Genomic DNA, 25,492 nt, shown 5'->3' with positions numbered 1-25,492 from the left:
TCAGAGGTGTGAATACTTATGTAAATTATATATTTCATTTAATACATTTGCAAAAATGTCTAAAAACATGTTTTCACTTTCTCATTATGGGGTATTGTGTCTAGATGGATGGGAGAAAAAAATAATACATTTAATCAATTTTGAACACAGGATGTAACAACAAAATGTAGAATAAGTCAATGGGTATGAATACTTTCTGAAGGCACTGTATCTGCTGAGGACAGGTGAGTCATTTCGATACCTGCATGCTTCGAGGCAACCCTGAGCACAGCGGTGTACCATGGTAGTTATAGTCGTAATGTACTTTCTCACAGTATTATATTAATCCTTGACAGTAACCGAGGAGACTACAATCTCTAACACATATTGGCAAGGCCTTTTACAGTTGCATGCAGGTAGCAATCAGATTAGTCAGAACAAAATGTAAACACATTGAGAAAGAAGAAACTTTACAGGGAAATCATTGTTTCTACTTCTGGTAGGCTACTTCCTTTTTACGGAACTTGCTTAGAGCTTCTTTGAAGAAGGTCGTTCTCCAGGACGTGCGAGCTTTCTGTTTTAGTTTACTTCAGCTGGGGTGTTTCGGAAGGCAAGGACACACATTTGACCAGGAAAGTGCTCAGGACCAAGGGCCAAGAGCACTGTGAGAACGCATCACCTGCAGATGGCAAATGACAAGAGCAACGCGTTCGAATCGCTTTAGGACGCAACATTGGACTCCAATTCACAGTCAACGATATTGATGTATATTCTTTAGAAATTATATCAGCAAATAGGAATGCTTTGCATGCATGCTAAATCCATAGCGTATTTTGGATTTTAGTTAAGGATATATTGTTTTTACTTTGAATTTGTAGACTTTTTTTTTCTTTAGAGGAACAATATGAAGTTCAACGGGTATCTAAAGCTTAGAATTGGTGAGGCGTTGGACCTCAAACCAACTACTTTTTCCCTTCGCCATTCTACAATGTTCAACAAATCAGCTCCCACTTTAGACCCTTACATTGTGATAAAGGTGGACGAGTACAAAATTGGACAGACGCATACAAAGCAGAAAACCAACATGCCAACTTACAACGAAGAGTTCTGCCTCAATGTCAACGACGGCAAGCATATAGAGTTGGCTGTATTTCACGATGCGCCCATAGGGTATGACGACTTTGTTGCCAACTGCACATTTCAATTTGAGGACCTGATGAAAACCTTGAACACAGAAGAGACTTTTGAAGGATGGGTGAGTACCTAAGTCCTGGGCAGTTGGCACTGTGCGGGTGGATAGGGATGTGGTTGACATGCTTGCCTGACACACTTTTATCCTCTTGGCAATTCGGGATAAAGGCATCATTAATATATTCAGACTGTAAGACACATAAAGGGAGTCAAAATACACTGATCATTCTTTTTTTACTCTCTAGTGGTTCCCTTGGAACTTTTTGGGATTTTGCATATACAGGTATTCCTGTAAATAATTGGTCCAATGTGTGACATTGGACCTCAACATTTCTAAATGGTTAAAAATAAAAATGATTTTTATGCAGTTCCACATGTGTACTTAGAGGAATACAAGTGAATATATATATATACAAATTGGCCCATAACTCCACCTATACAACAAGATAGGCCTAGCACTACAGTCGTGGCCAAAAGTTTTGAGAATTACACAAATATTCATTTCCACAAAGTCTGCTGCTTCAGTGTCTTTAGATATTTTTGTCAGATGTTACTATGGAATACTGAAGTATAATTACAAGCATTTCATAAGTGTCAAAGGCTTTTATTGACAATTACATGAAGTTGATGCAAAGAGTCAATATTTGCAGTGTTGACCCTTCTTTTTCAAGACCTCTGCAATCCGCCCTGGCATGCTGTCAATTAACTTCTGGGCCACATCCTGACTGATGGCAGCCCATTCTTGCATAATCAATGCTTGTAGTTTATCAGAATTTGTGGGTTTTTGTTTGTCCACCCGCCTCTTGAGGATTGACCACAAGTTCTCAATGGGATTAAGGTCTGGGGAGTTTCCTGGCCATGGACCCAAAATATCAATGTTTTGTTCCCCGAGCCACTTAGTTATCACTTTTGCCTTATGGTAAGGTGCTCCATCATGCTGGAAAAGGCATTGTTCGTCACCAAACTGTTCCTGGAGGGTTGGGAGAAGTTGCTCTCGGAGGATGTGTTGGTACCATTCTTTATTCATGGCTGTGTTCTTAGGCAAAATTGTGAGTGAGCCCACTCCCTTGGCTGAGAAGCAACCCCACACATGAATGGTCTCAGGATGCTTTACTGTTGGCATGACACAGGACTGATGGTAACGCTCACCTTGTCTTCTCCGGACAAGCTTTTTTCCAGATGCCCCAAACAATCGGAAAAGGGATTCATCAGAGAAAATGACTTTACCACAGTCTTCAGCAGTCCAATCCCTGTACCTTTTGCAGAATATCAGTCTGTCCCTGATGTTTTTCCTGGAGAGAAGTGGCTTCTTTGCTACCCTTCTTGACACCAGGCCATCCTCAAAGTCTTTGCCTCACTGTGCGTTCAGATGCAATCACACCTGCCTGCTGCCATTCCTGAGCAAGCTCTGTACTGGTGGTGCCCCGATCCTGCAGCTGAATCAACTTTAGGAGACAGTCCTGGCGCTTGCTGGACTTTCTTGGGCATCCTGAAGCCTTCTTCACAACAATTGAACCGCTTTCCTTGAAGTTCTTGATGATCCGATAAATGGTTGATTTAGGTGCAATCTTACTGCCAATTTCCTTGCCTGTGAAGCCCTTTCTGTGCAAAGCAATGATGATGGCACGTGTTTCCTTGCAGGTAACCATGGTTGACAGAGGAAGAACAATGATTCCAAGCACCACCCTCCTTTTGAAGCTTCCAGTCTGTTATTCGAACTCAGAGTGATCTCCAGCCTTGTCTTCGTCAACACTCACACCTGTGTTAACGAGAGAATCACAGACATGATGTCAGCTGGTCCTTTTGTGGAAGGGCTGAAATGCAGTGGAAATGTTTTTTGGGGGATTCAGTTCATTTGCATGGCAAAGAGGGATTTTGCAATTAATTGCAATTCATCTGATCACTCTTCATAACATTCTGGAGTATATGCAAATTGCCATCATACAAACTGAGGCAGCAGACCTTGTGAAAATTAATATTTGTGTCATTCTCAAAACTTTTGGCCACGACTGTACACATCTTTTTAGCAGAGTTCATGTAGATATTGGCAAGTCAAATTCAGGGACTTTTCAAGCACTTAATAATTTATATAATTGTACATATAGGGCCTAATACAGAACCCCCTCGTCCCCCCAAAATGCAAAAAGTGTAAAAAATAAAATAGGCCATTACCACTTTAAGAATAATGCTTATTTTAAACCTTGCCAATGCATTGATACTCAAATTATTATTACATTCTAAAATATGTGAGAATAATGTGGATATTGCCTGACTGTAGCCTATGTGGCTGATGCAGGCCATGGATAGTTGTAGCCTTAATCTCACCATCGCTGTAATGAGAAAGTGCCCCAAAACCAGTTCCCCAAAAACCAGTTCCTCTATTTATATGGAATACCAACTTGTAGCCAACATTAGATGTTGTCATAATAACCACACGTGGTTTTACCACAACGGAGTAGCACAATACCCTTCAAATGAACCGGCGGGAAACAAATGAAAGTGGCCACATCTCTCACATAAACGGTAAAATATGAATTCACAGATTAATATAAGCGACCAGTAATTACAACAACTTTTCAAGCACCATATTGAGGAAATGTCTGATTTTCAAGGTAGGCTTATTTCAGTAGCCTACTTGAATTTCTGAGCTCCAAATTCAAGTTAAGCAGTAGACTTGGTGTCCAATCCGAGGCACAAAAACATATGAAGCTGGCTGGAAAACATGAACTCATAAGTATAGCCTGATGCTTTTTCTTTTAAATCTAAGAAGACACTGCTGTTAATCAAGCAGACAACAGAGGATCAATGTCAGTTGCTCAGGATATTCGATCCAATGTGGATCCAGGCACAACTGTCTTCCACGGCATATTCTGGACGTTCCTCAGAAACACCTTTTTTTCCAGCACTTGGGCTGTTGTTTCATCACATGCACTATCACAACAGCTGTTCATCACTTGACTGTCAATTGGAAAATTCCTTCCTGGATCAGATGATGATGTGTGCAAATATTATGGCTTAACTAATCAGCTGCATACCAAATGTTCATCCGACAAGTATTATGCATAATTATTGAAGAACCACGTCAGTGACAGTATCAGTTTAGGTTTTAAGTATTAAGGTAAGGTGACTCTTTCAGTTAGAAACATTTGATTTTGAAATGAATAGCCTACATTATTTTGGATTTGTGTGCCCATAAACTCTTTGCACCCAATAATAGGAGACACTAATTGTAACATAGTTGCACTGCATTTCTAAGATCTGTCTGAAAGCGAGATCCAGGATTCTTAGGGGTTTCAAGTTCAATGTCTTATTTAACTGATTAATGCTTAATATGATATAACAATTTACATGCCGTAAATGCAAGGACAGAAAAAAGTATTGTTTTATGTCACACGATTTTGGACAAGTCCGTCAAGACACCATCCACGATAAAGGGTTAAACAACTTGTGAATTCTATTGACCATGGCTATGATCCCCCTTATATCTTAATGTAATTACATGAAAAAGGTTGGCAGATTATTATCAGTGACTTATCAACAGTTGTAACAAGTTGTTCAGTGTAGGAAATCCTCACTGGTACCCAAGTTTATAGACAAAACCCATACACATTCCATAATGTACTGTATGTTGATAAACTGATGCCAGGAGTCATGGAACACAAGATTCTTCTTGTAGACCTGCATCGTTTACACTCATTCTGCCATTCCTTTTCCAGTCCTTTCTGTACAGGGCATGTGATATCCAAGGCATGCAGATCCCATAGTCTCCTTTTCCCATAAGAAGCTTCAGCAGCTCATTATAGGTGGCATCTTGGTGGATACCTCTGTGTGTTTAACTTAAGCCTGTCAGAAAGGCAAAGATGACATCATCAAGAGGTTTTTGTATTTATTATGGATCCCCATCATTTGTTGCCAAGGCAGCAGCTACTCTTCCAGGGGTCCAAACACATTAAGTCACTTACATCACACATAAAACAGTACATCATATAACATTATTACACCACTTCATATCTACAATACAAAATGTATAATACAACCATACAACAATATTACAATGTACGTGTGTGTAGAGTGCGTGTTCTAGCGTGTGTGTGCGTATGTGTGTGTCTGTACCTGTGTGTGTGTGTCTCTTCACAGTCCCCACTGTTCCATAAGATGTTTTTGTCTGTTTTTAAATCTGACTCTATTGTTTGCATGAGTTACCTGATGTGGAATAGAGTTCCATGTAGTCATGGCTCTATGTAGTAAAGTGCGCCTCCATATTCTGTTCTGGACTTGTGGACTGTGAAGAGACCTCTGGTGGCATCTCTTGTGGGGTATGCATGGATGTCTGAGCTATGTGCTAGTAGTTTAAACAGACAGCTCGGTGCATTCAGCTTGTCAAAACGTCTTACAAAAACAACTAGTGATGAAGTCAAGAGATTGACATGCATATCATTGTTAGCTCCCCGTCTACATTTAAGGGCCATCCGTGCTGCCCTGTTCCGAGCCAATTGCACCTGACGACACGACTGAACAGTAGTCCAGGTGCGACAAAACTAGGGCCTGTAGGACCTGCCTTGTTGATAGTGCTGTTAAGAAGGCAGAGCAGCGCTTTATTATGGACAGACTTCTCCCCATCTTAGCTACTGTTGTATCAATATGTTTTGACCACAATTTACAACCCAGGGTTACTCCAAGCAGTTTAGTCACCTCAACTTGCTCAATTTCCACATTATTCATTACAAGATTTTAGTTGAAGTTCAAGGTTTCGTGGATGATTTGTCCTAAATACAATGCTTTTAGTTTTTGAAATATTTAGGGCAAACTTATTCCTTGCCACCCATTCTGAAACTAACTGCAGCTCTTAGGTGTTGCAGTCATTTCAGTCGCTGTAGTAGCTGACGTGTATAGTGTTGAGTCATCCGCATACATAGACACTCTGGCTTTACTCAAAGTGGTTAGTAAAGATTGAAAAAAGTAAGGGGCCTAGACAGCTGCCCTGGGGAAATCCTGATTCTAACTGGATTATGTTGGCAAGGCTTCCATTAAAGAACACCCTCTGTGTTCTGTTAGACAGGTAACTCTTTATCCACAAAATAGCAGGGGGTGTAAAGCCATAATACATACGTTTTTCCAGCAGCAGACTATGATCGATAATGTCAAAAGCCGCACTCAAGTCTAACAAACAGCCCACACAATATTTTTATCATCAATTTCTTTCAGCCAATCATCAGTCATTTGTGTAAGTGCTGTACTTGTTGAATGTTCTTCCCTATGAGCGTGCTGAAAGTCTGTTGTAAATTTGTTTACTGTAAAATAGTATTGTATCTGGTCAAACCCAATTTGTTCAAAAACTTTACTAAGGGTTGGTAACAGGCTGATTGGTGGGCTATTAGAGCCAGTAAAGGGGGCTTTACTATTCTAAGGTAGCGGAATGACTTTCGCTTCCCTCCAGGCCTGAGGGCATACTTTTTCTAGTAGGCCTTAAATTAAAGATATGGCAAATAGGAGTTGCAATATTGTCCGCTATTATCTTCAGTAATTTTCCATCCAAGTTATCAGACCCCGGTGGCTTGTCATTGTTGATAGACAACAATAATAACCACACACGCCTCTGTCGTGCTAACTATGCTACCCGGTAGCAGTATGTGAAGTATTGCATTGTAAAGTATGCTGGTAACCACAACTAGCAGAGACTTTGCATCTAATTCCTGTGACTTGCCTGTACAAACAAGCTGAAGTGTGATAATACCCTATCTTAGGGCATGTCATATACAGCTACTGCCAGAGATAGATGTTAATGTGATGGTATCAAGAGCTGGTATTACTCTCCACGTTTGTCTTTTGTTGATGTGTGTTGCTTTTGGGGTTCCACCCTCTGTATACCATAGTAGGCTACTACTGGTTTGGAATATGTCTGTCACTGGAGAGAGAATTTCCCTCTGCAACAGTTTCGCTCGTCTGGTTTACTTTCGGTCCTAGAGGAGTAAACAAAAAATGTAATTGGTGTGTAACCTGAACTTGTACATGCCTGGGGCAGGTAGATCTGGTAACGTCTGTGTGCCTTGAGACTCAACGCCCTCCAGTGGCTATCTGGGCTTCTTATTATCTATCATGGTCACGCAGTCCAATGGTCTACCATACTCAAAACCTCATCTGTGTCATGGTGCCCAAAAGCTGTCAACAGACAGCTCACTCCTCTTGAAAAGTAGAATCTGAGCTAGATTTTTTTGTAAAGCATCCACCAGGAACCAACCAATGAAGGCCAGAGTCAAGTACAGTGGGTGCTTCTGTGAGGTTAGGCAGACATGTGTGCATAGCCTGGCTTCACTCTTTTACGAGATGCAGCCTTGAAAGTACTCATCTGATAGATCTGAACTGTGAGACCAGGGTGACGTGTTCGCTGCCGATATAGCGAAGTGACCCGCGGTGTTTGTCATTATACCCTGATGAAGACAGCCTGTCGAAACGTTGGTTATTAAATTATTCCATCTGAGCTCCTAGAGCGTGTAGCTCTCCTTTTCTTTTACAAGTATTCCACTCCGCTAGCCAAAACCTAAACAGGTGTGCGTTTCTTCCAGCTCCAGATCTGAACTGTGAGACTTGTTTTGCTTTGTTAACTTTCAGATGAAGTGCTTGGGGCCCTATACCTATGACGTGTAGAGTAAGGCACAGGCCTCCACACGCCCACACCACTGTTGTTGAAGCTTTCCCACCGTCTGCTTTATGCTCAAGGGCTCCCAAGTCTTTCCCCATCCGATCTCATCTCCCTTGTTTTATAGCTTCTCTTGGTCCAGAGCCAAGGACAGCACTTTCTCATCGGTGTTCCTCTCTAATCAGTACAATGTTGCATATTAAACACAAAACTTCAGTGTCTTTGATCTAAGGGGGGCTGTTGGCTCACACACACACACACACACACACACACACACACACACACACACACACACACACACACACACACACACACATACACGTACACATACACATGGGTGGATAGGTTTCTAAACAAGTAGCAGTATGAGGCGTTAACCTCGAGAGCAGCTCAAAATAGAAGCATCCAGTCATATCTGTTGTCTCATTGGCCTGCGGCTCAGCCTTACAGTATGTGCCTTCCACCCACTCCTCTCACACCCCACTCACAACCTTAACACTGAGGGGAAGATTCCACTGAGACCCACAATTTTACACCTGTGATGACTTCATTAGTGTTCTGTGTTGAACCATCCTTCAGGTTCATCTTGACAGTCTTGTCTCTGCTTTTAAGCAGAAGTGGATGGAATAGACTCTGTTTAACTGTAAATGTTTGTCAGGAACTGTCGCTCCTCCCCTGGAGAAAAATCACTTCCCCTTACTGCCGTGTGGTACTTAGTCAGACAAAGTTCCTGCTTTTTAAATTTAGTATGGTCATGTCAGAAGTCTGATTTAGTCTCAACTCTTCTGTCTTTATATGACTCTGGAGTTCAGTTTGCCTCAGTTGATTCACTGAAGACACAGGTCCAGCACTCTCGGAGAAAGAGAACAGGACAGTAATGGGTGACAGTAGGCTAATAGTTTATGAGGGTGTGTGTGCTCAGCTGTACACAAAGGAAACATGTGTGGAGGGTGATGTCATGTTAAGGAGAGAGAGAGAGGTGGAATTATCATGATCTTACATCTGATGGTGTACTTAGTCTGGGGTTTAACATGTCCTTATGTTTGAGCCTCAGCAGGAGAATGTGTTATGTTCGAGATATCCCCTCCTCATAGCAATACAGAATGATATAACTGACCAAGAAGATTGAATGGAGAGACAGGCTGGCAGAGATGACTGAATCAGGATGGAGATGATCTTGCAGTATCAGTCCAATCATGTCACTTTTGTTGTGGGTTGTCAAGGTTTTCCATTGGGGTGTCTGTCTGACTAGAACCGTGTCTGTAGTTTGTGCTGTAAATAACCTCAGTTTCAATGAAGTGGTTAGTGCATGACCTCTGCAGCACTGGAACTCTTTTCAGGTTTCTGACTGTCTTATTATGTCTATTGTCTGTCTCTGTCCGTATGTCTTCTTTATGCTGATGCTTATGTCTGTGTGAGATAATGTTATTTTGTGTGAAGCAGGGTGTCATTTACTGAAGCTAGCTAAACCAGCTGGACCTGCTCTCCAGTCTCTCTTCCACATTGCTCACATTCTCCCCACATTACATACACACTCAACCATTCACAACACACGCACCTACACGCTACATACCGGTATGTTAAACAAAGATCTAACATCATGTCTACACACATTTACATACCTATAACACACTCACCCTACACCTTGCATAGGGGAGAGTGGGGTAAATTGAGCCATGTTTTACATTGAGTCACTCCGTCAAGGGAAATATAGTATTCTTTCTAACAAAGATATTTACACATACTGTATTTCAGGATGTTGTGTATCCCTGGAAATAAACACAATTCATCTAAACATTACAGTTTTGACAACATAGCTTGTCCAAAAAGAGAGGTATCTTGGCACAACATACCCTGGGTATGGGGTAAGTTAAGTCGCCTACAAATTCCTCTACTGAAGAAATAATTCCACTACCTTTTTAAAACCATGTCCATCTTTATTTCCCAAACACAATTCAACACAATCACTAGGCTTATTAACAGCTACTGTAACAAACAATTTTTACTTTTTTTGTACACTTTTATTGTTACCTCATATCCCAGTGATAATGCCTTGCATTACGCCTGGGAAACAAAAACAAATCTATTTGCTCAACTTGCCATTGGCTCAACTTACCCCAAGGCAAGCATTTCATGCTAGGTTTAGGACCTCATATTGAAGCTTAGATACCCAAACTGATGTATAACACAATCTTAAAATATTCTACTTTGATTTAGATACCAGCATCATGAAACCTCTAACACAATAAATTCATTTGACTTGGTGAAAAGCTGTTTTTTTGGACCTAACTTACCACTTTTCCCATGTGGTTTTTTTCCTCCGTGAAATGATGGTCTCTTCCTAAATATTTGTGTAGGGTTTCCTAGAAAAAAGAGTGGATCAACTTACCCCTTTGGCTCAACTTACCCCTATCTCCCCTACAATAAATCTAGGTTATATTGCATTACATATGTTGGTTTGGGAGTTACCTGGATGGTTGGGAGTCACATGGTTAGCTTTTGCTCATTGAGTAGCCTCGTCTAATGTCTAGTCTCCTGTGTTTGTGTGCAGGTGGACCTGGAGCCAGAGGGCAAGGTGTTCATCCTCATAACACTCAATGGCTCCTTCATTGATGGTAAGGATTTTTCATTGTGTGTATCACACCAACCATCTATCTATTTCATCCATAGATAGATAGTATTGCCTTCTCCCTCCCTCTCTGTTTGTATCTTTGTATTTCTCTTACACTAAGATGGCACACATTCTTTCAAGTCCTAAAATATTCAGTAACACTTTGTTCTGTTCGACATAATGTACAGTCCCTCCTCCCTCTTAAGTTAATTGTCTGTCTGCTTCAACACAGCCCCTGATGCAGCTGATTACTTACAGGCTGTCAGACACAGATATTCAGCATCACGGAAACCTGTTTGTGTGTGCATTCATGCATGTGTGTCGTGTGACTGACTTACTGTAAGTCATACTGCAGATGCTTTGACTGATGGGAATCTTATCGCCTTCTTTGTTTCCTTTTCGATAGAACATTGTTGCTTTAATCATTCATATTTTATCCTCTGTTCTCTGTCTGACAGACATACTCCCCTCTGGGTCGTTCCATTTAAGTTCAGCAAGACATCTCAGATTTTTCCAAAATCGTTTTTGTAGTTAGAAACAGAAAAGATTAGCATTCCTACAATATTATTTTGTTGAAATATAATTTGACCTCTGATCATTTTTTGTTGTTGCCATTTGTAGGATTCATCTAATATTCAATAAATATAGTACCTAACATCCGATTTGGACCAAACGTTTTTTTTATGACAGTGAGTAAGACACGAGTAATCTAAATAAAATCTCAAAAACCACCCACGGACCCCCATCTCACGGCCAACCCAACAATGAGTATACAGTATCAGTTCTCTGTGTTTGACAAGTAGTATTGGGCTGCGGCTCTGAGTATTGTTTCTTCATCTTATCTAATGCATTCTCCGTGAAATTGTTGATGTTTTTTTTCTGCTCAGAGAAATTGGTTATTGAAGTTGTTAGCTTTATGTCCCATCCTACATCCTGATATTACCAGGTTTTGACCAGTAGATGGTGCTGTTCCTACTGTTAGGTGATTCGTTTTAAAGGGGATTTTTTTGAATGACTTCCTCATCTCTGTACCCTACATAAACTATTTTCTGTAAGGTCCCTCAATCGAGCAGTGAATTTCAAACACAGATTAAAAGACCAGGGAGGTTTTCCAATGCCTTGCAAAGAAGGGCACATATTGGTAGATGGGTACATATAAAAAAGCAGACATTGAATATCCCTTTGAGCATGGTGAAGTTATTAATTACACTTTGGATGGTGTATCAATACACCCAGTCACCACAAAGATAACTCAGTTCCCAGAGAGGAAGGAAACTGCTCAGGAATTTCACCATGAGGCCAATGGTGCCTTTAAAACAGTTATAGAGTTTAATGAATGTGATAGGAGAAAACTATGGGTATACTTGTAATCGTTAAGAACTGAGGAGTTTTTCAGGATAAAAAAATTAATGGAATGGAGTCAAGTACAGGCAAAATCCTAGAGGAAAACCTGGTTCAGTCTACTTTCCACCAGACACTGGGAGATGAATTCACTTTTCAGCAGGACAATAACCTAAATCACAAGGCCAAATCTTAACTGCTTACCAAGAAGACAGTGAATGTTTGTGAGTGGCTGAGTTACAGTTTTGACTTAAATCTGCTTGAAAATCGATGACAAGACCTGAAAATGGTTGTCTAGCAAAGATCAACAAGCAATTTGATAGAGCTTGAAGAATTTTGAAACGAATAATGGGTAAATGTTGCACAATCCAGATGTGGAAAGCTCTTAGAGACTTACAGTACCCAGAAAGACTCACAGCTGTAATCACTGCCAAAGGTGATTCAAACGTATTGACTTAGGGGGTGGAATACTTATCTAATCAAGATATATTACTGTTTTATTTCTTTTTTTCTTTTTTACATTTTCTTCCACTTTGACATTTCAGAGTTTTGTGTAGATTTTTGGCAAAAAAAAATTATGAAATCCATTTTAATCCCACTTTGTAACACAACAAAATGTGGAAAAAGACCAAAGTTAGCATTTGAAACAGCGGCCAACAAAACCAAAGCATGAGTTGCTGTCATACCTTGTCAATAGACTGCTTATTGGCAGGGGTTGGATTCAGGGAACCGAAAATCAAATTATTTTTATTTTTTTGGAGGAACAGAACCAAAACTAAGAACGAAAGTGTTTCGGAACAGGACCGTTATATTAAAAGCATGGGAACCGGTTAATAACGTCCTTTTTTTTCCCCCAGTCCCACAAAAAAACGCAACAAAGCGTCTATGCAAAACCCAAACTGTCACTCAGAAACATATTCCAGTGTCTGCCTGCCTGCCAGCTGAAAATCTTGCCAGAGTGTGAGTATGTAGGCAACCTGTTCCTCGCCCTCCCTCCAAAGCATGCATAGTCTACTGTAGCTACTGACGTTACAGGCGATATTCAGAAATTAGGGAGAGAGATTTTTAATTTGAGAACAATGGATTTACTTGTTCAATGCTAGTTAAGTATACTTTAACGTTTCACGTTGGATTTATTAAGTACAAAAAAGTAAGACTTTTTATTTTAATTCTGATGCCACTCTGTACACACAAGCTTGTTAGCTAGCTAGCTTGTTAGATAGCTCTGGTCTAGCTCTCAAACTCTAAGCAACATTATGTGTAATTTAATGGAACTGAGAGTCATTATCAAGGGCTAGCTCTGGTCCAGCGTTAGTTAAGCCAACTTTCTGAAGTTCAAAGACGTTCCTTCACAGAAGCCGTTCCTCTGTAGGTATAATTCTGTCGGCCTAACTCAGATAATGAATGTCATAGCAACAAGATGCCCAGCGCCCTCCTCACCACAAAATTTCAATCGCATGTTGCACCCTACACTACACTTGTTTGTCCAGTGCATATACAGTTGAAGTCGGAAGTGTACATACACCTTAGCCAAATACATTTAAACTCAGTTTTTCACAATTCCTGACATTTAATCCGAGTAAAAATGCCCTGCCTTTGGTCAGTTAGGATCACCACTTTATTTTAAGAATGTGAAATGTCAGAATAATAGTAGAGAGAATGATTTATTTCAGCTTTTATTTCACCTTTTATACCATCAAATTCCCAGTGGGTCAGAAATGTACATACACTCAATTAGTATTTGGTAGCATTGCCTTTAAATGGTTTAACTTGGGTCAAACGTTTCGGGTAGCCTTCCACAAGCTTCCCACAATAAGTTGGGTGAATTTTGTCCTATTCCTCCTGACAGAGCTGGTGGACCTGAGTCAGGTTTGTAGGCCTCCTTGCTCACACACGCTTTTTCAGTTCTGCCCACAAATTTTCTATATGTTTGAGGTCAGGGCTTTGTGATGGCCACTCCAATACCTTGGCTTTGTTGTCCTTAAGCCATTTTGCCACAACTTTGGAGTATGCTTGGGGTCATTGTCCATTTGGAAGACCCATTTGTGACCAAGCTTTAACTTCCTGACTGATGTCTTGAGATGTTGCTTCAATATATCCACAACATTTTCCTCCCTCATGATGCCATCTATTTTGTGAAGTGCACCAGTCCCTCCTGCAGCAAAGCACCCCCACAACACGATGCTGCCACCCCGTGCTTCACGGTTGGGATGGTGTTCTTTGGCTTGCAAGCCTCCCCCTTTTTCCTCCAAACATAACGATGGTCATTATGGTCAAACAGTTCTATTTTTGTTTCATCATACCAGAGGACATTTCTCCAAAAAGTACGATCTTTGTCCGCATGTGCAGTTGCAAACCGTAGTCTGTCTTTTTTATGGCGGTTTTGGAGCAGTGGCTTCTTCCTTGCTGAGCAGCCTTTCAGGTTATGTCGATATAGGACTCGTTTTACTGTGGATATAGATACTTTTGTACCTTTTTCCTCCAGCATCTTCACAAGGTCCTTTGCTGTTGTTCTGGGATTGATTTGCACTTTTCGCACCAAAGTACATTCATCTCTAGGAGACAGAACGCGTCTCCTTCCTGAGCAGTATGATGGCTGTGTGGTCCCATGGTGTTTATACATGCGTACTATTGTTTGAACAGATGAACGTGGTACCTTCAGGAGTTTGGAAATTGTTCCCAAGGATGAACCAGACTTGTGGAGGTCTACAATTTTTTTCTGAGGTCTTGGCTGATTTCTTTTGATTTTGCCATGATGTCAAGCACAGAGGCACTGAGTTTGAAGGTAGGCCTTGAAATACATCCACAGGTACACCTCCAATAGACTCAAATAATGTAAATTAGCCTATCAGAAGCTTCTAAAGCCATGACATAATTTTCTGAATTTTTCCAAGCTGTTTAAAGGCACAGTCAACTTCTGACCCACTGGAATTGTGATACAGTGAATTATAAGTGAAATAATCTGTCTGTAAGCAATTGTTGGAAAAATAACTTGTCATGCACAAAGTAGATGACCTAACCGACATGCCAAAACTATAGTTTGTTAACAATACATTTGTGGAGTGGTTGAAAAACGAGTTTTAATGATTCCAACCTAAGTGTATGTAAACTTCCGACTTCAACAATACATAGTTTGCCCGCTCCATGGCAAGCTCCTCTATCCATTGAAGCAATTTAATGTTGAGCTAAATGTAAAAAGGAACAGAAAGGAACTATCTAAATTGTTCTTTTTTTTGTGGTTACAACCGGTTCAGAACTTTATTTTGCTAGTCGGAATAGTGGAACGGTACGAAAAAAAGGATGTTTCTGTTCAGAACGAAACGATTGGAAAATAATTTCAGTTCCAACCTCTGCTTACAGAGGTAGAAGGAACAGCACCATCTAATGGTCAGAACCTGGTAATATCAGGATGTAGGATGGGATATAAACCTAACGACTTCAATTACTAATTTCTCTGAACAAGGGGAACAAACTTCACCAAATTCACTGAGAATACATTACATAGGATGAAGAAACAATACTCGGAGCTGTAGCTCCATACTAGATAGAAACTGATACTGTATACTGGTTGTTGGAATGGCTTTGATGTGGGGTGTGGAGAGTCCGTCGCTGGCTTTTGACCATTGTTTTGGATTCCTCAGGTCTTACTCCTTGTTAGGAAAAAAATGTTTGGTCCAAATTGGGTGTTAGGTACTTTATTTATAGAATATTATATGAATTCTATCAATTAAAATGGCCAATTTGGATGCAATCAATTAGCTTAATTTCTCAGAGATAAAATTATATTTCAACAAAATAATGTTGCAGGAATGCTAATCTTATCTGTTTCTAACAACATAATCGATTTCAGAACAATCTGAAACGGTGGGTGTCAGTCCTCTTTCTTGTGCTTTTTGAGTAGGAACACAACCCCTCTAGCAGTTTGCACAGTGCTCTGTAATAGTTAATTCACCACTGAAAATCATCAAGACCTTATCTAAACTGCATCTGACCGATACACTGCACTGAGCTCTGCTCATTTCTCTCACTTTATCATAATATAAGTCGTAAACATCTCCGTTTTAAAGATCCCTTCCCTGATACGTGTACGGTTGGGATAGGTCGTGAATGCTTTAGAGAAGGTCCATCCATTGAATTACTGTGGTGTTTAGCAAACTCTCACCCTCAAGTTCCCTTTTTATCTGCTGTCACTGCTGACTGGTTTTCAAACTTCTCAAAATTCTACTCTGCTCCAACAAGCATGTAGAATGTGTATGTTTTCCCAGTGAACAAACATAATGTGTTTATGTATTTAGCTGCTGTGTTTGTTTGTATTTAGCTGCTGTGTTTGTTTGTATGTGACTGCCCAGCGTTGCTGTATGTTCTGTCTCATACCCTAACTCTCCTGTGTTATTCTATTCTGCTGTTTGTTTAGCTTTGCCACAACACTGTTATGGGGGTTATTGTGATGTGGAAGGGAACGCAGGGGTTAGCTTCAGCACTGTAGGAGGGCTGATTTTGACCATGGGTAGTGTTGACACACTGGGACTTCATACAGGAACTACCAAGACCTGACCATAACTCACTGTATTATCCCTTTGGAAACTCCCCTCGCATTACCTCGGCTCAGCTCTAATGATGGCCCACGATAGAGGCTGACTGGATGGTGTCACTTAGGGCTGCACCAAGTGACATTTTGTCTTATCCTAGTTCAATAAAGAGAAATAACACGTTTTTTTGCTGTGGCGAGCAAATCAACCAGAAGCAGTCAGTATCTGACAGTTGAATGCCGTACTCGCTGTAATACTCCACCATGTCTCTCTCTCCAGGGCGTTGGGACTCCACATCATGCACGTTTCTGTTGTATTTGAACATGTCTGTCTGACCTCCATCCCGTTGTGTTCCCCGGGTGCTCAGATGATGCCACGGGGAAGGCCAAGGTGTTCAAGCAGTTCAACAGGAAGAGGCAAGGGGCCGTGAAACGCAAGATCCATCAGGTCAACGGACACAAGTTCATGTCCACCTTCCTACGGCAGCCCACCTTCTGCTTCCACTGCAAAGAGTTCATCTGGTAAGGGCACACACACACACACACACACACTCCACTGCCCTTACCTCAGATAGTTCATCTAACGTGGTACACCAACTGTGACTCTCTATTGTCAATTGTGTATAATAGAAACAGCCCATTACAATGTATTTATTATGTAAACATTATGCCTTGCATGATTTCTGACTGTCAGGTCTTTGGTTACAGGGGTGTGTTTGGGAAGCAGGGCTACCAATGCCAAGGTAATTGACACTGTTTTCTTTGTTGGGTCTTTCTTTCTGCTTTCTGTCTCTCTTTTCTCCTTCACACCATTCTGTGACCACCCGCCCACTCAGACAGGAAGTAAGTGCTACTCCACAGAGACTGAGCTCTTACACCTCTTTTATTATAGAGTTGCTGAACCCAACCTCCATCTCAGCGTACTGTGCCAGGCCTCCATCTCACAGACACTCTGTTTAAAGTTCACTTTCATTCAAATAATTCGGCATCGTGCTCTTTCTCTCAAACAATTGGTTAAAATCACCAACGTTTCAGCAGGAAGATGCCTTTGTCAGTTTCTTTCTCTAAATGAAAGGATCAGTGACAGACATGGTTTGATTGTTTGCTGTTTAGTTTCCATGTTTTCATTCTATTTGTGTCTGTTTCCCAGTATGCACCTGTGTGGTTCACAAGCGATGTCATCAGTTGGTTGTCACGATGTGTCCACGCATGAAGAAGCCTGACAAGGAGCCGGTGAGACAACATACAGAGACCAGCCATTTTACCTTCATACCCCTATTCCACTACAATAATGCTGTAACAGCTGTGTCGTGTCATCACTATGACACCCACACCTGCATGCATTCTCCAAAAAACACCCCCTCATCAATGGAATGTGTTCTGACAATGCAAAGACAAAAAGTTGTCTTTTTACCTGAAATACACTGTGAAAAATGTCAGGGGATTCCAGAGTCAAAATAGGCTGTTGTACAGGTGCATTGTGTTACAGCTGATAGACCTTAGACGTATGATGAACATACATGGATTCAGCAGCTGTGTGTTGATCAGGGACCCTGCCCAGGATGCTGTTTGTGTTGAGTTGTTCAGTGAAGCAGAAAGGTGTGGGCCAACAACATCAAGCTACTGAATATTATCACACACATTCTACAAGTACACTAAAGACATTTTAGGGAACTTGTCTCAAACTGAGGTTCAGTGTATGCTGAACATTCAAGTTTCATGTCCCGGTCTACTACACATATGAACAAACCATACCACTGAAGAAAAATAGGAACTAAACAGATTGACACGTGACTTATTAATATACTGGTATGTGAAGAAAAACATTTATGTTTTGAGAAGTAGCATAATTACTTGCTAATTAATTATGATGCCATATGATGGTTTGCTTGAGCAAGCCTAGGTCAATGGGATGACATACTGATGAAATCTCATTCACAGACCACCAACCAAGGCTTCAGTATCAATGTCCCTCACAAGTTCAACATCCACAACTTTAAGGCTCCCACCTTCTGTGACCACTGTGGTTCTCTACTGTGGGGCCTTGTCAGACAGGGTCTACACTGCAAGAGTAAGATTCTTTCTATTTCATTTCTCATGCTCTCTCTTTCTCAGATGTTTATAGACAGGTAGAAATCTGCACGGCTTATTAACCTGTACTTCCTGTGTATTGTGTGTCTGTCCTCTGCAGGCTGTAAGATGAACGTACACATCCGCTGTAAGGGCAACGTAGCACCCAGCTGTGGGGTCAACAGTGTGGAGCTGGCCAACAAGCTGGCAGAGATGGGCCTGCAGGCCGGGGGGTTCTCCAAACGCAATTCGCTGGTAGGGAGAGAGAGAGATTAAGACATACATACATACAGTGCCTTCAGAAAGTATTTACACCCCTTGACTTTTTCTACGTTTTGTTGTATTACACCCTGAATTTAAAATGTAATAAGTTATATGTAAGATCCCTCAGTCGAGCAGTGAATTTCAAACACAGATTTAACCACAAAACCAGGGAGGTTTTCCAATGCCTCGCAAAGAACGGCACTTATTGGTCGATGGGTCAACAACAACAAAAAATAATGGTAATTACGCTTTGGATGGTGTATCAATACACCCAGTCATTAGAAAGGTACAGGGGTCCTTCCTTACTCCATTGCCGGAGAGGAAGGAAACCCGGTTAAAGATTTCACCATGAGGCCAATGGTGACTTTAAAACAGTTACAGAGTTTAGTGGGTGTGATAGGAGAAAACTGAGGATGGATCAACAACATTGTAGTTACTCCACAATACTCACCTAAATGACAGAGGGAAAAGAAGACTGCCTGTATAGAATACAAATATTCCAAAACATGCATCCCGTTTGCTACAAGGCACTAAAGTAATACTGCAAAAAATGTGGCAAAGTAATTCACTTTTTGTCCTGAATACAAAGTGTTATGTTTGGGGCAAATCCAATGCAACACATTACTGAGTACCACTCTCCATGTTTTCAAGCATACTGAAAATCTATGGCAGTACCTGGAAATGGTGGTCTAGCAATGATCAACAACCAATTTGACAGAGCTTGAAGATAGTTTTTTTTTAAAGAACAATGGGCAAATGTTGCACAGTCCAGGTGTGGAAAGCTCTTAGAGACTTACCTAGAAAGACTCACAGCTGTAATTGCTGCCAAAAGTGCTTCTACAAAGTATTGACTCGGGTGTGAATACGTATGTTAATTAGATATTTCAGTATTTCATTTTCAATAAATATGCAAACATTTTGATAATCATGTTTTCACTTTGTCATTATGGGGTAGTGTGTGTAGATGGGTGAGAAAAATGATACATTTAATACATTTTGAATTCAGGCTGTAACACAACAAAATAAGTCAAGGTGTATGAATACTTTTCGAAGCCACTGTACATACATACATACATACATACATACATACATACATACATACATACCAATATGAACATACTCAGTAGTTAAATGCTCATCCTGTTCCCCAGTCCACTGGAGTGCAGGGCCAGGAGCGGGCCCTCAGTGTGAGGAGAGAGAGTGAAACCCCTCAGCAGCAGACCAGACAGCTGGGCATCTCTGACTTCACCTTCCTACAGGTGCTGGGGAAGGGCAGCTTCGGCAAGGTGAGACAACCACCATAGAGCAATACCACCATGGACTGTGTGATGGTCTGGAGTTGGGTGCCGGTAATTAACGCGTGTGTGTGCTGTGTGTTCCTATTTCAGGTGATGCTGGCTCGGTTGAACAGCGGTGAGCGGGTGTTTGCAGTGAAGGTGCTGAAGAAGGACATAATTCTGCAGGACGATGATGTTGAGTGCACCATGACAGAGAAGAGAGTGCTGTCACTGGCCAGCTGCCACCCGTACCTCACTCAGCTCTACTGCTGCTTTCAGACACCAGTAAGAGTCACACACACACACACACACACACACACACACACACACACACACACACACACACACACACACACACACACACACACACACACACACACACACACACGAGTCTGTAGCTGTAATGCCTAGAGTGTCCTGTTGAGGGCAGCAGTGCCCTGGCGTTATCTGAGTATGAATGCAGCACAGTGTGAATGACCCTCTGCATGACAGAGCTATTCTCCCACCCAGGAGCCTAATCTGCTTCAGATGTTTGAACCCTCACTGGCCTACTTCACTTTGGATCAAAATAGAGCAGCGTTGAGTGATGGATCCATGATACAGCCCATTTCCTTCCTCTGATACTAAGTTGACTACCTTTACTGCTTCCTATACTCCTGCTCCCTGTTCCTCAGGCTACCACTTCATATCACACCCCTTGTGTTCGATTAGCCCACCATAAGCTCGTTTTGCCCTGGCTCCTATACACAGCTTTCTTATTCTTAACTGCCCCGAGTCCCCATCTATCTTAACTTAATAGTTTGCTGTCTTTCTCCTTTGTTGTTAGAGGGGGTAAATTGACTTGCTTCAGGTCTAGTTGCACCTGCACTCTCACAGAGCCTTTTCACACCATTCATAACCCTGACTCTAATGCAGTTGTGTTACTAGTAAATATCTTATAAGCTATAAAAAATAAAGAGAGTCGCTTATAGTTTATTCGCCTTTAGACACCACCTCTACATTAAAAAAAAAATTCTGGGTGTGCGCCAGCTCATGTTTTTTATTCGACTTGTTAATATCTTACCAATGACATGAAGTCAATGTAAGACATGTCCTCCTTGACACGAGGAATTGGTATGTCCTCGAGCTGTTGTGGGGTTTCATTGTTGTGTATTTGAGAAAGGAGCCATTGTCTCTGTGTTCCAGGATCGCCTGTTCTTTGTGATGGAGTTTGTCAATGGGGGCGACCTCATGTTCCACATCCAGAAGTCCAGAAAGTTTGAGGAGTGCCGCGCTCGCTTCTACACCGCCGAGATCACCTCTGCACTTATGTTCCTGCACAGCAAGGGCATCGTCTACAGGTCTGACACACAATCACATGCTCTTATATAGAGACAGCTAACATTTAGTTGGAGTGATGCCAAGGTGGCCTTTGACTGGTTCTAATCCATCTAGTCTTTTTACAGGGCTGTTGTCAACTTACAGTGATGGCCAACACAAAGGTCTCTGTCAAGCCTCATGTTGATAAAGGTGGCAGCATCATGTGAGCGGCTACGCTAAATGTTGAGTTTATATTTAGATAGCCCTCCGTGTCAGCGCCACATAGCATGACTGCTAGCTTCACGTGACGAGCTAATGTCCTTTCCTGGAAATAGCCTAACCCTAGTACTGCAGGTCTTGCTCTATAACAGTACTAAAGACCTCGTGCTGACTTCTCAGCTCATGGGCCCAGATGTAGCCCAAGTGTATTATGTAAAGTAATGTCTTTATCATGTCTCAACTATCTCTTGTGCTCTTTCACCCTGAGGTAAAGGGCTAATATTATCAGCCTATCAGGGGCAATAAAATTTTAATAATTGATTTTGCAAAAGTGCTTTAACCTCGATTTTAGTCCATTAATATAGTCTTGAATGGAAGACCAGAGTTAATAGTACCTGATGTCAACATGTTACAGACCACCAGCTTACCCTTTTGGAGAACACATTAGTTTGAGCGTTTGTCTCGAATGTATTATGACTAGATCGTAATCTCTTTATGTTTGCTGACTGTGCCGTTAGTCATTCTCACGTTTGAAGACCAGAACCACACACAAACTAACTACCCAGCAAGCACATTTGGTTCCTTGGAAGTTGAGGGAACGTAAGATTTGGGTTCCGTTGAGTTTTACAATTCTGAGAACGTATGTGAAAATTTAGCTTGTTCTGGGATCATACATTTTTTGTTGCAAGGAGATTCTGAGAACGTTTTACTATAGTTCCCGAAATGTTTTCCTGGGAGGTTTTATTAACAACCTGAGAATGGAAATTCTAGATTAACTTTCAGTGAATGTTTCAATAAGACTATATCACTGCTAGCTCAGGTTAACTGTTTTCAAATCTAATTTTATTTGTCACATACACATGGTTAGCAGATGTTAATGCGAGTGTAGCGAAATGCTTGTGCTTTCAGTTCCGACCATGCAGTAATATCTAACAAGTAACCTAACAATTTCACAACAACTACCTTTTACACACAAGTGTAAAGGAATGAATAAGAATATGTACATAAAAATATATGGATGAGCGATGGCCGAACGGCATAGGCAAGATGCAGTAGATGGTATAGAGTACAGTATATACATATGAGATGAGTAATGTAGGGTATGTAAACATTATATAAAGTGGCATTGTTTAAAGTGGCTAGTGATACATTTATTAAATCAATTTTTCCATTATTAAAGTGGCTAGAGTTGAGTCAGTATGTTGGCAGCAGCCACTCGATGTTAGTGATGGCTGTTTAACAGTCTGATGGCCTTGAGATAGAAGCTGTTTTTCAGTCTCTCGGTCCCCACTTTGATGCACCTGTACTGACCTCGCCTTCTGGATGATAGCGGGGTGAACAGGCAGTTGCTCGGGTGGTTGTTGTCCTTGATGATCTTTTTGGCCTTCCTGTGACATCGGGTGGTGTAGGTGTCCTGGAGGGCAGGTAGTTTGCCCCCGGTGATGCGATGTGCAGACCTCACTACCCTCTGGAGAGCCTTACGGTTATGGGCGGAGCAGTTGCGTTACCAGGCGGTGATACAGCCCGACAGGATGCTCTCGATTGTGCATCTGTAAAAGTTTGTGAGTGTTTTTGGTGACAAGCCAAATTTCTTCAGCCTCCTGAGGTTGAAGAGGTGCTGTTGTGCCTTCTCACCACGCTGTCTGTGTGGGTGGACCATTTCAGTTTGTCTGTGATGTGTACGCCGAGGAACTTAAAACTTTCCATCCTCTCCTCTACTGTCCCGTCGATGTGGATAGGGGGCTGCTCCCTCAGCTGTTTCCTGAAGTCCACGATCATCTCCTTTGTTTTGTTGACATTGAGTGTGAGGTTATTTTCCTGACACCACACTCTGAGGGCCCTCACCTCCTCCCTGTAGGCCGTCTCGTCGTTGTTGGCAATCAAGCCTACCACTGTAGTGTCGTCTGCAAACTTGATGATTGAGTTGGAGGCGTGCATGGCCACGCAGTTGTGGGTGAACAGGGAGTACTGAGAGGGCTGAGAACGCACCCTTGTGGGGCCCCAGTGTTGAGGATCAGCAGGGTGAAGATGTTGTTACCTACCCTCACCACCTGGGGGCGGCCCGTCAGGAAGTCCAGGACCCAGTTGCACAGGGCGGGGTCGAGACCCAGGGTACTACGAGTTTGGAGGGTACTATGGTGTTAAATGCTGAGCTGTAGTCGATGAACAGCATTCTTACATAGGTATTCCTCTTGTCCAGATGGGTTAGGGCAGTGTGCAGTGTCATTGCGATTGTGTCGTCTGTGGACCAATTGGGGCGGTAAGCAAATTGGAGTGGGTCTAGGGTGTCAGGTAGGGTGGAGGTGATATGGTCCTTGACTAGTCTCTCAAAGCACTTCATGATGACGGAAGTGAGTGCTACGGGGCGGTAGTCATTTAGCTCAGTTACCTTAGCTTTCTTGGGAACAGGAACAATGGTGGCCCTCTTGAAGCATGTGAGAACAGCAGACTGGGATAAGGTTTGATTGAATATGTCCGTAAACACACCAGCCAGCTGGTCTGCGCATGCTCTGAGGACACGGCTGGGGATGCCGTCTGGGCCTGCAGCCTTGCGAGGGTTAACACGTTTAAATGTTTTGCTCATGTTGGCTGCAGTGAAGGAGAGCCCACAGGTTTTGGTAGCGGGCCATGTCAGTGGCACTGTATTGTCCTCAAAGCGAGCAAAGAAGTTGTTTAGTCTGTCTGGGAGCAAGGCATCGTGATCCGCGACGGGGCTGATTTTTCTTTTGTAGTCCGTGATTGACTGTAGACCCTGCCACATACCTCTCGTGTCTGAGCCGTTGAATTGCAACTCTACTTTGTCTCTATAATGACGCTTAGCTTGTTTGATTGCCTTGCGGAGGGAATAGCTACACTGTTTGTATTCGGTCATGTTTCCGGTCACCTTGTCCTGATTAAAAGCAGTGGTTCGCGCTTTCAGTTTTGCGCGAATACTGCCATCAATCCACTGTTTCTGGTTGGGGGATGTCTTAATAGACGCTGTGGGTACAACATCACCGATGCACTTGGTAATAAACTCGCTCACCGAATCAGCATATTCTTCAATGTTGTTGTTCGATGCTATGCGGAACATATCCCAGTCCACGTGATCGGGGCAATCTTGAAGTGTGGAATCTGATTGGTCAGACCAGCATTGAACAGACCTGAGCGCGGGTGCTTCCTGTTTTAGTTTCTGTCTATAGGCTGGGAGCAACAAAATGGAGTCGTGGTCAGCTTTTCCGAAAGGAGGGCGGGGGAGGGCCTTATATGCGTTGTGGAAGTTAGAATAACAATGATCCAGGGTTTTGCCAGCCCGTGTCGCGCAATCGATATTCTGATAGAATTTAGGGAGCCTTGTTTTCAGATTAGCCTTGTTATAGTCCCCAGCTACAATAAATGCAGCCTCAGGATATGTGGTTTTCCAGTTTACATAGAGTCAAATGAAGTTCTTTCAGGGCCGTCGATGTGTCTGCTTGGGGGGAATATACACGACTGTGATTATGATCGAAGAGAATTCTCTTGGTAGATAATTCGGTCGGCATTTGATTGTGAGGAATTCTAAATCAGGTGAACAAAGGACTTGAGTTCCTGTATGTTGTTATGATCACACCACATCTCGTTAATCATAAGGCATACACCCCCGCCCTTCTTCTTACCAGAGAGATGTTTGTTTCTGTCGGCGCGATGCATGAAGAAACCAGGTGGCTGTACCGACTCTGACAACATATCACGAGTGAGCCATGTTTCCGTGAAACAAAGAACGTTACAGTCTCTGATGTCTCTCCGGAAGGCAACTCTTGCTCGGATTTCGTCTACCTTGTTGTCAAGAGACTGGACATTGGCGAGTAGTATGCTCGGGTGCGGTGCGCGATGTGCCTTTCTACGGAGCCTGACCAGAAGACCGCTCCGTCTGCCCCTTCTGCGGCACCGTTGTTTTGGGTCGCCGGCTGGGATCCGATCCATTGTCCTGGGTGGTGGGCTAAACAGAGGATCCGCTTCGGGAAAGTCATATTCATGGTCATAATGTTGGTGAGTTGACGTTGCTCTTATATCCAATAGTTCCTCCTGACTGTATGTAATAAAACATAAGATTTCCT

At 42.1% G+C, this 25,492-nt stretch overlaps 1 protein-coding gene across 2 annotated transcripts in view; it reads left to right on the top strand.

The window, feature by feature from the left end:
- The first annotated feature begins 234 nt into the window (after nt 1–234).
- LOC115172526 (protein kinase C eta type) overlaps nt 235–25,492 on the top strand; it is a 40,446-nt gene continuing 15,188 nt past the window's right edge. The window contains exons 1-10 of one of the 2 annotated variants that reach the window (XM_029730061.1): nt 235–1,234; nt 10,359–10,422; nt 16,656–16,809; nt 16,996–17,030; nt 17,438–17,520; nt 18,229–18,358; nt 18,479–18,612; nt 19,773–19,907; nt 20,010–20,183; nt 21,084–21,238. In XM_029730061.1, the coding sequence (XP_029585921.1) occupies nt 884–1,234; nt 10,359–10,422; nt 16,656–16,809; nt 16,996–17,030; nt 17,438–17,520; nt 18,229–18,358; nt 18,479–18,612; nt 19,773–19,907; nt 20,010–20,183; nt 21,084–21,238 (1,415 nt within the window). In that variant the 5' untranslated portion in view covers nt 235–883. Of the gene's footprint in view, nt 1,235–4,269; nt 4,289–10,358; nt 10,423–16,655; nt 16,810–16,995; nt 17,031–17,437; nt 17,521–18,228; nt 18,359–18,478; nt 18,613–19,772; nt 19,908–20,009; nt 20,184–21,083; nt 21,239–25,492 lie in introns of those variants that run through there. The other variant, XM_029730062.1, reaches the window with a different exon arrangement.

This window comes from Salmo trutta, chromosome 33 (assembly GCF_901001165.1).
Source record: "Salmo trutta chromosome 33, fSalTru1.1, whole genome shotgun sequence".
Lineage (NCBI taxonomy): Eukaryota > Metazoa > Chordata > Actinopteri > Salmoniformes > Salmonidae > Salmo > Salmo trutta.
Note: the sequence above shows the minus strand (reverse complement) of the source record. Positions and strands in the feature narration are given on the sequence as shown.